Genomic DNA, 17,204 nt, shown 5'->3' with positions numbered 1-17,204 from the left:
CTCTGAAAATTTATTGAGAAAAATTAAAGAAAATCTAAATAAAAAGATTGTATTTTTTTGCCAACTTAGCATTGTAAAGACTGTTTCCAAACATATCTATAAATGCAGTGCAATCACAGTAGAAATCAAGTTTTCTTGTTTGTTTTTGCTGGGGGGGAGATTTTTTCTAAATGTTACATATAAATGCAAAGTCCAAATATAACCCAGGTGATTCTCAAGTTGAACAAAGTTACAGGATACATTTGATGGTATCTCAAGATATTTTTCAAAGGTGTAGTATAATTATGGCATTGTACTATTGATGCACTAATAGGTAAGTCAATGGAACACAATAAGGAATCCAAAAACTGACCCAAACCTACATGGATACTTGATTTTGACAAAGTTTTGGCACTGGAAAGCAAGCAAAGATTTCCAGTAATAGTATTTGGGTAATTGGATATCTATACTTTCTCGTTTTCTCTTGTGAAAAAATCATCCTAAACATAACAGTTCTGACTGAAGGTCTCTCTTGGAATTGCAGTCAGACAGGGTAGAACTAAAAACACTGGGGATCTGGAACATCCTGTGAATGAATGTCCAAAACTCTCTGGACTGGCAGCTCAAAAAAAGGAAACTGAAGAAAACTTGAATATCTTCCAAGTTTAGAATGAATAAATGTGATATTTTATGCATTGGAATAATATGCAGAAAAGGAATGAATTAATGCTAATTACAGTACAGGTGAAGATGAGAAAGAATAATGAGTAAATGATGCTAAGTTCAAAAGAATGCATGTAGAAGTCAGAATAGCAGTTATCTTTGTGTAGGGTAGAGGAAATAATCATGGGGAAGCATGAGAAATGTTCTGTTGCATTGGCAGTATTCTGTTCCTTGATTTGGATTATTGGTTACATTGATCTGTTCATTTTGATAATTTGTTGAATGTTAAACCTCTCTCTCTGTAAGTGTAATATTTCAGTAATAATAAGTTTATCTTTTTTTTTTTTTCTTTTTAGGGCCACACCTGCAGCACACAGAAGTTCCCAGACTAGGGGTTGAATCAGAGCTGTAGCTGCTGACCTATACTGCAGCCACAGCAATGTGGGATTTGAGCCACATCTGTGACATACAGCATAGCTCAGGGCAGTGCCAGATCCTTAACCCACTGAGTGAGACCAGGGATCGAACCTGTGTCTTCTTGGATACTAGCTGGGTCTGTTGCACCAGAATGGGAATTCCCAGTAGTAAGTTTATCTTTAAAACCAGTGTTTACTGAATAGTATCACTGGTGGAAACAGAGAAACAGGTTAGTTTTTAATTGAAGATCTTTTATCAAATAGAGCAGTTTATTATTGTTTTTAAATGGCATTGAGGAACACAGAGAATCATTAGGACAAGCAGAGAACCAGATTTGAGGCTACATGTCTACGAATGATCACCAAATAAGTAGCTAAATTAGACTGGGGGGGAAAAGGCCATCACTGGCTCTCTGTATGCAGATAGAGCACCTTTCAGTGCCAGTACCCCTGACATACACAGGGCGCCAGAAGCTGTCTCTCCAATCGCTGCTGCTACTGTGCCTCCCATCACCATGGATTCTGTGAAGCCCCTTTTTTATTGGGTCACTAGCATCTGATTGATCATCTGGGCTTGTGCTTCTGATTGGTGGAGGCTGGATCATGTGCAAAGTCTATTTTCAAGTCAGGCTAATAAAGAGAAGGTATCTGACCCTTCATCTGTGATAAAGTATGGCTTTCAGAACGTAGACATTTCAGATGCTTCCCCAAACGAATGACAGGTAGTCCCCCCCACCCCCACATACCCCACTTGTAGGTATATCTTTGAGCTCAAGCTTCCAACAAAATTTATCAATAGGCATATGGCTTCCATTATATCTGAGCTGTGTGAAATAGTTTAGCAGTCATTTCCTCCAATAAGGATTAACAGAGTTAAAAGTGTCCTTCGCTCTAAAATGTAATTGGGCTTTTGGAAGTCCTTGTCTTGTTCCTAGTTCTGAGTGATGTGTGAATTCTTGCTATTTATACAGATATTTTTACTATTTTATGCTATACTATAAAATCTTTAAATGCTTAATATCCACATTGTGGAAGTTTTTTTTTTTTTGCTTTCTGAATTTTATTTTCATTTATTGAGTATATGAAAGAGAACAATTATCATAGTTTGCAAATAATTACATTAAAGTCTTTTAGCCAGCCCAACCTCATATCCTTTAATTAAATAGGTATACATTTTCTCCTTACATTTTAATATCTGTAAAGTCTCTTTCCACTTTATAATAAATAGAACATGATGGCTAGCTTGGTAGCATTTTTTTTTCTTTTAAGTTATATGCAGACTAGTTTTGCATCTTATAAATTACATCTAAGAATTTATGAAATATGAATATTATTTTTAAATATAAAAATAATGTGTTACAGATTAAGGTCATTGCATAATTATGCCTCTTATTTGCAATTTAATATTAAAATTAAGACATCAAAATTATTCAGGAAATTATACAAACCCAACACAAAACCTCATTTCCACTCCTCTATTTTCACAGCTGTCTCATTCTTTTCTGTTTCTGTCACATGGCACCTGCAGCCTCCTGTGTTCCCTGGTGGTATGTGTGTTGTACAGGGACTCCTCAGACCAGTTGTGGACCTCTGTCCTCTTGCTTTTCTGAACTCCCTCACCACAGAACCAACAGTGTCTTTCCTTACTTGATTAGTTCAACGAAAGAGTCGTTACCCTATGAACTTAATCTCAGATTTAAACAAATACACCATTATACCCATGATGATTACACATGTTATGTCTTTGCATCCTCTATTAGAAAAATTCCCTTATTTTTCGTTAATTTTCCTTTCCCATAGTGCTTAAGGATCAATCAAAACAATGGCTTATATTTGGTAGTGACCTATAGCTCTTGACACACAATTGCATGTAGCAGCTCACTTAACTTTCACAACGAATATGTGTCTTATGGCAGGGTGATTATTCTCATCTTAAGATAAAGCAGTGTTTGGCTAAGCTCACATAATAGTGGATGGCATATTCCAAATTATAATTAAATTCTGGATATCTAAAACAGATATTTTTTTCCTATTCTCTCTGTCCTTTAATATTGAGACTCTAAATGTCTGAACTTCTATTATTTTTGAATTTCCATCAGTCATCTTGCAGTATAAATTTAAGCAAACAATAGTACTTTTTAGTGTTTTCTAGCTAACAAAAGTTGATAAAATTTATATCCGATATCCAGTAATTTTTTTTATGTTTAAATCCCCTTTAGCTTGAAAAATGATCCTAACTAATTGCTTTGAGTAGGGGAGTGATTTAATAGTATTTGCTTTCAGCAGAAAATAAATATTAAAGAATATGCCTTTTTCTAGGATTGATCTTGCTCGCCTATAATCTTTTCAACACCTCTTTTATTTCTAGTTATGTTTCGCCTCTATGACACGGATGGAAATGGCTTCCTGGACAGTTCGGTAATACTTCTCTTCAAATTTTCTGTGAAAATTTCAAAGTAGTTTGTTTTGAAAAATGCAATGAATAAATTTATAGCTATTACCATGGAAGACACAATATAATTTCCATGCACTCACACAGCATTTTTATCATCTGACTTTTTGAAAGCAAGTGATCTGAGGAAACTGTTGGTTTTACAATTGTTCTATTGAATACTTGTACAAAAAGTGACTTCTTATACACAGAAAGATAAGAAAAGATTTCAGCCTTGTCTGAATTAAACATAAGAGAAAAATGAGACCATTGATCTAGAAAGAAAATATATATATGTGTGTGTGTATATGTACATATTTGTATGTATATAAAAATGGGATTTGACACTTAGGAAGATATTGAGACTACAAGCAGATTTAAAAGAATTACAAAGTTGATTCAGTCACTTTATCATTTGCCCACTTTTAAAAAGTATCTGTAGACAGAGGTGCTATTGAAATAGTTATATTTAAAATTGCTTTGGCCAAATTCCCTTTTTAAAATGTCTTGTCTGATTTTCAGTGCAATTTGCATGCTATCTATAGTTTTAATTATAAAAATCAACAGAATAAAAATACCATCTCTCTAGAAGTAATAATTAAATTTTTTTTTGTAATATATACAAAAAATTGACAGTTTTAAGAGGAGTCATTAGACCCTTAGTTCTCAAAGCAGGGCTTCATAAGTACATCCATCTCAGGTTTTACCCAAAGAGGTTTTCTATTTAACTTTTGCATATTGCATCATTTCCTGTTCTATGAGGGAGATATATTAATAGTAGCAAAAGAGTATCAGATTGTGAAAAATTTGAAGTACATGGGTACATTATAAAACAAATGTTTTGATATATTTAATATTGATTAAAGTCAACATTATTTCTAATAATGAGTTTCTCTCATCTGATGTACGTCGCTATGGCAGAACTCAAACAGACTTTTACAAGCGAAGCAATGAAGCTGGAGACATATTAATGTGACACTGAGTAAGATAATGGTACATTAGCTTCTCCAGAGAGAGATAAAAACATATCATTCCTACTTAGGGAATGACCACCAGTCTGAATTAATGCCGTGATTGTGGAATTTCTTATGTTAAAGTCTCTCTAATTTTTCAAATGCTATTATTTTTAAGTGCCTAGGAATGTTCAGTTTTCCAATTAGGAATAATAAGCTACATGATACATGCACTCATTTTCTGGTGGCATTTCATGGCTAGGAGTTTAGATTTCTTCTACATATTTCAATATACTTATTGTAGCACTTCTGACTATACTAATGCAAATTATATCTTTAATGCAGATTTAATTTATTTAATTTTATTTTTAATTAAATTAGAAGAATGTTTCTTTACTGGGCTTTTAGCCACGGGTTGGCAGCTGACTTGCAAATTCAGTCAAATGCTTTGTTTGGTCTCTGGCCATTTTTTAGTTAATATATAGTAGATAACTAGCAATATTTATAACTGGTTTCCCAATATTAAATGATGAGCTAAGGAAATAAATTTGTTTATGATTAAATTAGTCTTTTGTTTTGTAATTAAAGCTCTGGATTCAATTCCTATGTTTTTTTTCCCACACAACTTACTGCTCCATTATATTTCCTTCCATATCAGGTTGAAATTGTACCTTTTGATATCATTTGTCTTCAAAAGTTGAAAGTTTAGCTGTTCATATATTGGAGACAAAACAAAGGGAAATTAATACTCTGAAAAATGACCACTACGTCTAATAATAGTAATTAATGCTTATTGATCACTTGGTTCCTGATAAGATAAATGTGTTTTATATGAGAGCACATTTAATCTTTGTAACAACTCTGTGAACTAGGTGCTATTAGAAAATCCATTTTTGAGGAACCTGAGTCATCCAATATCACATGCCTACACTTGTGATTTAGTCCACCACATGTACTTTCTGTTTCTCAAAACATATCCAGAGACTTTACCTTCTTAAATTGCTAAGTTGTATAAGCAAAGATAAGGTATATAAGCAATGATAAAGTAGCTGGAAGATTGGTTACACACACACACACACATTCTAGCCTCTAATTCCAAGGGATTTGTATTTAAAATTTTTCTTATCTGTAATAAATAAACACATTTATATTTGTCTTTGTTTCTGGAGCAGCCTGTGTTATATAAATAATATTTTCATGATGACATATATGCATGTTGGAGAGAAGGAGTGTAGCTTTCATCAGTTTCTCAGAGGGATCCGTGACCCACCCACTCCCCCAACCAGGAAAGAACCTCTTTTACCATATTTTCTTCTTCATTCTATGACTATTAACCACATATATTAGATCAGAGATTTGAGTAGAATAAATTGTATTAATGTAACTTCAAGTTGTATTCTTATTACTTATATTTTAAAATATCATATTATGAAACACCCCTTTAAATTGTTTTATTGGCTAACTACCCTTAAAGTTATTAGCATTTATAAAGTATGTTCAATCTGTTCTGAAGCTATAAAAGAATTAAAACATTAAATAAATATGAACATAGTGTGTTATTTAGCCAAGCCATGCATATTAACTAACAGTTCTTCAAAGAATTGACAATGAGCAGAATAATGTGAAAATTCAAACTAAAACTCTATCCTCTCATAAAATCAACTACATGCATTTAGCCTCCAAACCTGACCCTGAACACTCCTCTAGTGGAGTAAATTATACCAATAAATGGCTAAAACAATCAATACACCTTCTCAGTGTATCAGAGTAAAAATAAACCTCTCATTTTCTCTCAGACATTCCCTTCCATCCTTGCACACCTGTTCCCAAGCCACAGGTCAGGATACTCAGTGACTTAAAAATCACATAGTGTAAAACTATGCATGCTCCTACTTTCATCCGATGCTGCTATGCAAACAAAAATTTTGTTTAAAATCTTCACCTGGAAGGAACTCTTTTTTTGTTTTTTTGTTTTTTGTTTGTTTGTTTGTTTGTTTGTTTTTATTTTCCCACTGTACAGCAAGGGCTCTTGAACTCTTTCTTTGTATAGTTGTGCCCTCTCCTGGTAAAGATTTCTAGACAAAGTACTAAAGGAATTTCAATTTAGGCTCTTCTTTAATGGATAGTTAGACCTTTAAAATGAGGTATATGTTTACTTTTTATACAAAATTAATCATATCACTCCTTTGGTTTTTGAGCTACATACTGAACAAATCAATTCCTGTCAGTCAAAGTTGAAGGACTTAATAAGACCTTGTATTCATCCTTCTCCTTCCTCTCTCCCTCCCCCTCCCCTACTTCCCCTTCTCCCACAGGAACTAGAAAATATCATCAGTCAGATGATGCATGTGGCAGAGTACCTTGAATGGGATGTCACTGAACTTAATCCAGTAGGTATATGAATGATTTAATGGCTAGCTAAATTCTAGAAGGCCCCTTTCTTTTTCATCTTTTTTTTTGAATCCTATGATGTTATTAGCATTTGATTTTATCTTTTGATTACTCTAAATTGCTATTTCTAATTGGAAGCCTTAGAACTCCGAACAAGAAAAGGTATATGTGATTTTCTGAAGCTCTTAGCAATAGCTTTGCTTTTATTTTTCTCCTGGGAATTAATTTGAATGGTGGTCTGATATATGTAATGACATATATCAGTTGGTAATGATAGTTCCAAGGTCATAAGCCATGCCATAAAAAGTCAGAATTTTGTTTTTTTTATGATCTATGATTTTCCTTATGTGGAAATAGCTAAAATATTCATTTTAAAAGAAGATGAGGGAGTTCCGTCGTGGCTCAGTGGTTAACGAATCCAACTATCAACGATGAGGTTGCAGGTTTGATCCCTGCCCTCGCTCACTGGGTTAAGGATCTAGCGTTGTCTTGAGCTGTGGTGTTGGTTGCAGATGCAGCTGGATCCTGAGTTGCTGTGGCTCTGGCGTGGGCGGGCGGCTACAGCTCCAGTTAGACACCTTGCCTGGGAACTTCCATATGCCACGGGTGTGGCCCTAGAAAATACAAAAAAAAAAAGAAGATGAAGTTAAGAAAATGATAATGATAGTTTTTAAACAAATTGTTTAAAGAAATAGTATCTAATAATAAGTACAAGAACATTAAAAAAAACCCTCTCATTAAATAGTTCTATATCAAAGTTACAAATGATTCAAATGTATATTAAAATACAGGTGATTGGAAACTTTCACTTTGGCCACATGTAATTTCTTGGGGGAGAGTTAATATTACTGATTTTAGTTTCTCTTTAAAACCAAGTTTAGCAAATTGTACGTTAATTAAGTAAATACCAATCAAATTTATTTAAATGGTTTACATTTTATAGGAATTCAAAGAACCTATTTAACCACATAAATTCACATTTATGCAGTCCTCAGCATGGTGATGGCATGGGTACGTGGTAGGAAAGCTCTAATAGCATTTCCCTTGCTTTGCAAACTAATGCTGTTAAAGTGCATTAGTTTATTGGCTAGTCAATATGCTTTCCATAGCAAAGTCAGTGCAATGCCATGGAAAGGGAAGGCACCGTTTTTACTGGGATTAGGGTTTTCTAAGTTTTAGCTCAGCTGGGTTTTCTTTTGCTTTTTTTCTTTGCGAATGTGGACATGCACATGCTGTGTACATAATGAGCGGCAGATATCATTAACAAAATCGCAGTTTGCATGTGGAATAATAAACTAGATAATAACAAGTACTTAACGTTTAAGAATACAGCTTGATTCATCTTAATATGATTTTCACAGAAATCAAAGGACTTCTTATACATTCTGCTGCTTTTTTTGGTTATGTTAATGTCAAACAGCTTTCTCCATTGTACTTAATAACTGTGAATATAATTCATCTACCCATCAAGCCTCTTGTCCTCACTGGAGTAATAGAGGGGAGGGGATCTTTTTCAATCAGCTTTCAAAGCAGGAGGAGGCCTCATCCCATCACAACAAAAAGTATTTGGTTGTGGGGGGCTTGAGAAAAGGGGGATATGGATGCCCTAGGAAGAGAACAATCTAATTAGGACAGATACCTATTGGAAAATACAAATAATAAACCATGTAGCATTATCTGCCATTTGTGGCTCATACCAGCCAGCCTGCCCTTTCTATGGGTAGCATAAAGCATAGAGAGTCCAGATAAAAGACTTGCCTTGTGCATTGTATGTGCTGTCATGGTAACTGCCTCATCCCTCCTGATGACTCAACAGCTCTCCCCATTTTAGACACGTGTGTACATTTGTGCACATTGTTTTCTGAATCCTGGTGAGTTTGCATGATAAATAAAGAGAATTGTGCACTTGAGGTTAATGGAAGTTAGTAGGGGAGACTAGGATGTCTTTGAACAGAGTGTTTTAAAAAACTAACCCAGGCACTACCACTATATTTATTTCATACAAATGGAAGTATCAACATTCTGAAACAATGGCTCTGTATTTTAGTTCTTTGCTCTTTTGGTCATTTCTACTAGTTCATCAGAGGCCTTCAATGTATATGACACTTTAATAAGATCATATGCCATTTGGCCCAACTCAAAATAATGTCCCTTGCCTTTCATTTTGAGAATAACGAGAGTAATGGAATAATCACTTCAGCATCATTTTGTTCCAAAGAGTCTTTTTCCAATACTTAAGATATGTGTGTTTCCATGACGGAAAAGAATCTGATTTCTAAATACTTCCTGATGAAAGACACCAGTCCACTAAGTTCAGGGACTTTGGGACAAACGAAGCTTGTATCAACTTATCAAGTATTCTGCTTATTGCACCTTTTCACATTTTTGTTCTGATGCTCTCTGTATTTCTCTCTTATTTTTTGAATTGATTAAAACTCTCATATTAGATAAACGTGGTGGGTTACTTCCTTCACTGGATCCTACCACGTTTGCCACTTTGCTGCCATCAGATGGGAAGTACTTTGTCTTCCCAGCATCCAAGGGTTATATGTTTGGGATTCAACTATAATGTGTGCTAAGATAACACTAACAACAGCTCTATTCCACTTACTATATAAGCTAAGATATTTATATTAACACATTTAACCCTTACAACAACCCTTCAAATTAACAACTAATATTAGCATTAGCGCTGTGCAGCCAAGAGGTGAATGTAGAATGAACAAACACTGGAGAGAATGGTTTGGGATACTCTGTGCATGACGTCCTTAGAAAAGAAATCTAATCAGAAATGTCTGGATTGTTTAACTACTTGGCTCTATTAAGTTCTGATAGGCAATTAAAAGCAACTTAATTCCCCTGCCCCATACCACTTAGCAAAGAATTATTTCAGCTCTTTGCCATGAAGTTAATTTGTTCAGCCATTATCTGGCATATATTTGAATTTAAAAAATCTAGAGAAAGCAATTAAAGAGCACTTTCTTCCTTAAATTAAAGATACCTTCTTGTTTAAGCTGTGCCACTCAGTGACAACATGTTAAAAAGTGAAGCAATTATTTCTGAAATTTGGACAATGTAAGTAGTCAGATTCTAGAAATCATAAGAAAGCCACTGTCTTCTCAATCATAGGATAAATGTTGTACCAACTTATCTAGATATTTATCTCAACTCTCCACTTAGCTGCTGGTCACAGTTTATCATAACGAATTCAATGCAATACCTTTTGGTATCGTATGAAATTTATTTTTTTGATTTATTTCGTTTTTCCTCATCCCCTCTACTCTAGATCCTCCATGAAATGATGGAAGAAATTGACTATGATCATGATGGAACTGTCTCTCTGGAGGAATGGATTCAAGGAGGAATGACAACAATTCCACTTCTTGTGCTCCTAGGCTTAGAAAACGTAAGCATTTGGAGTTTCTGCTGTGGCACAGTGGGTTAAGAATCTGACTGCAGTGGCTTAGGTTACTTTGGAGGTGTCGGTTTGATCTTGGGCTCTGTGCAGTGGGTTAAAGGATCCAGCATTGTTGTAACTGTGGCATATGTCACAGATGTGGCTCGGATTTAATCCCTGGCCTGGGAACTTCCATATGGCACAGGTATGGCCAAAAAAAGAGAAAATTTACAGCATTTACACAAAGGAGTAGCCTGGTGGTAAGTCAGTGGGGTTCTTTCTCAAATATTTATAGGGATGATCTTATTATTTAATACATAGTAGCTTTTTTTTCATTATTTGAAGTGCAATCTAGTTTAAAAAATGTTGACCTCATTCTATCTAATGCAATAAACACTTTAGTATTACTGCATTCTGTGGTTCTTGTGCTCCATCCCATTCTGTATTCCCCCCTCCTATGAAGATGATCTGTGTTATTGATAACCAAAACAGGATTTGGAGGAGCCAATTATATATCATGGTACTTGTGATTTTATATATATTTGTAATATATTGTATATATATAAAAATAATATATTTTATAGATATATAAATGTTCTCTTACCTATCAACAGTTATCCAGGTTCTTTCTTCTAAGCCTGTGAAAATTTTCTTCTATCAGTGCCTCCAGTGGTAACTAAAACTGGTTTGGGGAATAAAGTAGAGCAAACTAAGATAAGAATATGATGTAATAGTCTTGCTGCCCTAGCCTTGATGTGAATTTCAGTAATAGTTAATTTAAAAGGCTGAGAGAGGAGGACAAGATGGCGGAGGAGTAGGAGGACACACTCGCCCTCTCCCACAAACACAACAAAAAAAAGCACATCTACAGAATAAATGACTCGCACAGAACAGCAACCAATCGCTGGCAGAGGAACTTAAACTCCAATAACGGCAAGATATTCGTGACATTATTGGGCAGAATGGGAGAAAAGAGGAGAGTGAGAGAAGGTGAATCCGAGCGGGACGGGCGCTCCCGAAAGGGAACTGCGGAGGAGAAAGGGATCCCGAACCCTGGAAAGTCACCTACCGGGCGAAAGATCAAACGAACCGGAGGAATCTCCAGATGCAGAGAAGAGTGTAGCAGTAAGTTGGAGTACGGAAAAGCCGATCAAGAACCCAACGGACCATCTGAACTACGGGCACAGTCACCAAAAATTGAGACGCCTGGGTGGGGGCTGGGCACCGAGACCTCGCCTCCGAAGGTTAATCCCTGAGAAAGGGCCGGGGGACGCCTGAGAGGGGGGCTGGGCACCGAGACCTCGCTGCAGAAGTTTAGTCCCCGAGAAAGGGCCGGGGGGCACCGCCTGGGTGGGGGCTGGGCACTGAGACCTCGGCTCCAGAGATTAGTCCCCGGGCTAGGGGGGCGGGGCAGAGCGGAAACTGCTTGGGAGGTCTAGAAACCATTTGACGGGGCAGAGACTGCCTGGGAGACTAGAAAACAAAGCTGTCGCAGAGGAAGGGAGCAATACTCCAGGGGCGGGGAAGTGGAAAGCCACATCAGAGGGAACCTGGGAGAAGAGCCTGGTCTGCGCCCGTGCTGGGGAGGGGAGAAAAGAAGGGGTGGGTCCCCATAGAATACCCCCCACGCCACAGCAAGCTTACAGGCCAGCTAGCTAGCTGAAAACTGTGCTTCCCAGTGCATCCCCTCCCCCCACCCCCGCCACGCCCTACGCTCTCACGGACCTGGGGCGGCCTGCCATCCAGGAGGGCTGGCCTCAACAATTGCCTGAAGCCTACCACCGCAGGGGCTGTCCCTGCACAGGCCTGTTTGCCCTTTGGTGGGGCCACACTTCCGCAGAGCAGCACCAAACACCACCAGCCCCCGAGAAAAGGCCTGCAGCCCAGAAAAGCTAGAACAAGCTTAGCCAGGCTGTGAATAGATCGGCCTAATTCTCGGACGGTTTTTCTGAGTCGGGTTGCCCCGGGGAGGAGCCTCTTCAGTTTCCAACGGCCCTGCTACCCGCCCAAGCCCCCCAGGGGGTGCCCCACTCCCGTGAAATAACTGCTCAGCACCACCAGCCCCCTGGAAGAGCCCCTGCAGCCCAGAAAAGCTGCAACAAGCTTGGCCAGACTGTGAAAAGATCCGCCTACATTCTCAGGCTGTCCTTCTGAGTTGGGCTACCCTAGGGAAGAGCCTCTTAGGTTCTCAGTGACCCAGATAGCTGCTCCAGCCCCCAGGGGGTGATGCACCCCTGAAAAGCAGCTGCCCAACACCGCCAACCCCCTGCAAGAACCCCACAGCCTAAAAACACCAGAGCAAGCTCTGCATGACCAAGTGAAATCTGCTACCATCGTGGTGTGGACCTCCCAGTCCCGTCTGCCCTCAGGAAGTCCTCCTTTGCTTCAAAGAAACACTGTTAGCCCCATCAACACTCCAGAAAAGCCACACTGCCTCAAAAAAGATTGACCAACAACGCCAGCCCTCAGGAAATATTCCACGACAGTGACAAGGCAAACACTGCCCGATAACGGAGAGTACAACTCCCTCAGGAGAAAGAAAACAACAAGCAAGATGAAGAAGCTGAGAAACCACTCCCAGTCAAACCAACAGGAGAACTCACCTAAAACAGTCAACAATGAAACAGATCTCTGCAGTCTGACAGACCTGGAGTTCAAAAGAGAAATAGTGAAAATACTGAAGGAATTAAGAGAAGATATGAACAGTAATGCAGATACCCTCAGAAAGGAGCTAGAAAATATAAGGAGGAGCCAAGAAAAACTAGAACATTCATTTGCAGAGATGCAAACTGAACTAGGGGCAGTAAAAACCAGAATGAATAATGCAGAAGAACGAATCAGTGATATGGAAGATAGAATAATGGAAATCACTCAATCTGGTCAACAGACAGAAAACCGAATCAAAAAACTGGAAAGCAATATAAGAGACCTATGGGATAATATAAAGCGGGCCAATCTACGCATAATAGGAATTCCAGAAGGAGTAGAAAAAGATAAGGGAATGGAAAATATATTTGAAGAAATTATCGATGGAAACTTCCCAAGTCTAAAGGATACTGGATTCAAGATACAAGAAGCACAGAGGGCCCCAAACAAACTGAACCCAAACAGACCCACAGCAAGACACATCATAATGAAAATGGCAAAAGTTAGTGATAAAGAGAGGATCCTAAAGGCAGCAAGAGAAAAACAGAATGTTACCTACAAGGGAACCCCCATAAGAATATCAGCTGATTTCTCTACAGAAACACTACAGGCCAGGAGGGAATGGCAAGAGATATTTAAAGTGCTAAAAGGAAAAAATATGCAACCTAGAATACTCTATCCAGCAAGAATATCGTTTAAAATAGAAGGGGAAATAAAAATTTTTCCCAACAAACAAAATCTTAAAGAATACAGCAACACAAAACCCAGGTTAAAGGAAATATTGAAAGGGCTTCTCTAAACCAAAAAGAAAGGAAGGAAAGGGAAGAAAAAAAAAAAAGAAAAAAAAAAAGAAAAGAAGAAGAGGAAGAACTAGGACTGAGGAAACCGCAATCAGAGAGCAGTCACTCAAATAAGCCAGCATACAGATTTAATCATGAACATGCTTCAAACAAAATAAAATTAAAAAGAAAAAAATAAAAAAGAGTCATCAAAACCATAAAATGTGGGCAAGGAATGTCAGGAGGTAAATAACCCTTTTTGTTTATATGTATGTCTCTCTTCTTAATTTTAATACAGTAATGAAGTCTTTGAACTTACAGGACCATCAGGCTAAAACACACAATTATGGGAAGGGGTTAGCATACTTAAAAAACAGGGCAACCACAAGCCAAAACCAAATACTGCATCTGCCAAAAATGAAAAAAAAAAAAAAAATACACTCAAGCAGATAATAACAGGAGACCATCCAACCAAAAAAAAAAAAGAAAGGAAGAATGGAGAACCATAGAATCAACTGGAACACGAGGTTCAAGTGGCAATAAATAATCATCTATCAATTATCACCTTAAATGTCAATGGACTGAATGCCCTAATCAAAAGACACAGGGTGGCTGAGTGGATAAAAAGGCAAAAACCTTCAATATGCTGCCTACAAGAAACTCACCTTAGGACAAAAGATACATATAGATTGAAAGTGAAAGGGTGGGGAAAAATATTTCACGCCAATAGACATGACAGAAAAGCAGGAGTCGCAACGCTCATATCAGACAAAATAGACTTTAAAACAAAAGACATAAAGAAAGACAAAGAAGGACACTATTTAATGATTAAGGGATCCATCCAAGGAGAGGATGTTACTATCATCAACATATATGCCCCAAATATAGGAGCACCCAGATACATACAACAAATATTAACAGACATAAAGGGAGATATTGATGAGAATACAATCATAGTAGGAGACCTAAATACCCCCCTCACATCAATGGACAGATCCTCTAGACAGAAAACCAATAAAGCAACAGAGATCCTAAAGGAAACAATAGAAAAGTTAGACTTCATTGATATCTTCAGGACACTACATCCAAAAAAATCAGAATACACATTCTTCTCAAATGCTCATGGAACATTCTCAAGAATCGACCACATATTGGGACACAAAGCGAATCTCAATAAATTTAGGAGCATAGAAATTATCTCAAGTATCTTCTCTGACCACAATGCCATGAAATTAGAAATCAACCATGGGAAAAGGAAAGAGAAAAAACCTACTACATGGAGACTCAACAACATGCTACTAAAAAACCAATGGGTCAATGAGGAAATCAAGAAGGAAATTAAAAACTACCTTGAAACAAATGATAATGAAGACACAACCTCTCAAAATCTATGGGATGCTGCGAAAGCAGTGCTCAGAGGGAAATTTATAACAATCCAGGCCTTTCTCAAAAAAGAAGAAAGATCCCAAATTGACAACTTAACCCTCCACCTAAACGAATTAGAAAAAGAAGAACAAAGAAGTCCTAAAGTCAGCAGAAGGAAGGAAATTATAAAGATCAAAGAAGAAATCAATAAAATAGAGACTCAAAAAACAATAGAGAAAATTAATAAAACCAAGAGCTGGTTCTTTGAAAAGGTGAACAAAATTGACAAACCCCTGGCCAGACTCACTAAAAAGAGGAGAGAAAGAATCCAAATCACCAAAATTATAAATGAAAAAGGAGAAATCACAATGGATACAGCAGAAATACAAAAAACCATAAGAGAATACTATGAACAACTGTATGGCAACAAGTTTGAAAATCTGGAAGAAATGGACAATTTTCTAGAATCTTACAGCCTGCCAAAACTGAATCAAGCAGAAACAGACCAACTGAACAGACTGATCACTAGAAATGAAATTGAAGAGGTCATAAAATCACTCCCTACAAATAAAAGTCCAGGACCAGATGGCTTCACAGGTGAATTCTATCAAACATATAAAGAGGAATTGGTGCCCATCCTCCTTAAACTCTTTCAAAAGGTTGAAGAAGAAGGAATACTCCCAAAGACATTCTATGAGGCCACCATCACCCTCATTCCAAAACCAGACAAAGATACCACCAAAAAAGAAAACTATCGCCCAATATCATTGATGAATATAGATGCAAAAATTCTCAACAAAATCTTAGCCAACCGAATCCAACAACATACCAAAAAAATTATACACCATGACCAGGTTGGGTTCATCCCAGGTTCACAAGGATGGTTCAACATACGCAAATCAATCAGCATCATACAACACATTAACAAAAAAAAAGGTCAAAAATCATATGATCAGATCATCTCAATAGACGCAGAAAAAGCATTTGACAAAGTTCAACATCCATTCATGATCAAGACCCTCGCCAAAGTGGGTATAGAAGGAACATTCCTGAATATAATCAAAGCCATTTATGATAAACCCACAGCAAATATAATCCTCAATGGGGAAAAACTGAAAGCCTTCTCACTCAAATCTGGAACAAGACAGGGATGCCCACTCTCACCACTGCTCTTCAACATAGTTTTGGAAGTCCTAGCCACAGCAATTAGACAACCAAAAGAAATAAAGGGCATCCATATAGGAAGAGAAGAGATCAAACTGTCACTGTATGCAGATGACATGATACTATACATAGAAAACCCTAAGGACTCAACCCCAAAACTCCTTGAACTGATTAATAAATTCAGCAAAGTGGCAGGATATAAGATTAACATTCAGAAGTCAGTTGCATTTCTGTATACCAGCAATGAAACATTAGAAAAGGAATACAAAAATACGATACCTTTTAAAATTGTACCTCACAAAATCAAATACCTCGGAATACACCTGACCAAAGAGGTAAAGGACCTATATGCCGAGAACTATAAAACTTTAATCAAAGAAATCAAAGACGAGGTAAAGAAATGGAAAGATATTCCATGTTCCTGGATTGGAAGAATCAATATTGTGAAAATGGCCATCCTACCCAAAGCAATCTACAGATTCCATGCAATCCCTACCAAATTACCCATGACATTGTTCACAGAACTAGAACACACAATCCAAACATTTATATGGAACCACAAAAGACCCAGAATCGCCAAAGCAATCCTGAGAAACAAAAACCAAGCAGGAGGCATAACTCTCCCAGACTTCAAGAAATACTACAAAGCCACAGTCATCAAAACAGTGTGGTACTGGTACCAAAACAGACAGACAGACCAATGGAACAGAATAGAGAATCCGGAAATAAACCCTGACACCTATGGTCAATTAATCTTTGACAAGGGAGGCAAGAACATAAAATGGGAAAAGGAAAGTCTATTCAGCAAGCATTGCTGGGAAACCTGGACAGCTGCATGCAAAGCAATGAAACTAGAACACACCCTCACACCATGCACAAAAATAAACTCCAAATGGCTGAAAGACTTAAATATACGACAGGATACCATCAAACTCCTAGAAGAAAACATAGGCAAAACACTCTCTGACATCAACATCATGAATATTTTCTCAGGTCAGTCTCCCAAAGCAATAGAAATTA

The 17,204-nt window shown here is 37.3% G+C and overlaps 1 protein-coding gene across 22 annotated transcripts in view; it reads left to right on the top strand.

Annotated features, from left to right (window-relative positions):
* The window catches only part of DGKB (diacylglycerol kinase beta), a 786,786-nt gene that overhangs the window by 266,174 nt on the left and 503,408 nt on the right, over positions 1 to 17,204 (top strand). For all 22 annotated transcript variants that reach the window (XM_021102444.1, XM_021102447.1, XM_021102453.1 and 19 more), the window contains 3 exons: positions 3,427 to 3,476; positions 6,758 to 6,832; positions 10,120 to 10,239. In XM_021102444.1, coding sequence (XP_020958103.1) covers positions 3,427 to 3,476; positions 6,758 to 6,832; positions 10,120 to 10,239 — 245 coding nt within the window. The remainder of the gene's footprint in view (positions 1 to 3,426; positions 3,477 to 6,757; positions 6,833 to 10,119; positions 10,240 to 17,204) is intronic.

This window comes from Sus scrofa, chromosome 9 (genome assembly GCF_000003025.6).
Source record: "Sus scrofa isolate TJ Tabasco breed Duroc chromosome 9, Sscrofa11.1, whole genome shotgun sequence".
NCBI classification, from domain to species: Eukaryota; Metazoa; Chordata; class Mammalia; order Artiodactyla; family Suidae; genus Sus; species Sus scrofa.
This window is presented reverse-complemented; position numbering and strand designations above follow the sequence as displayed.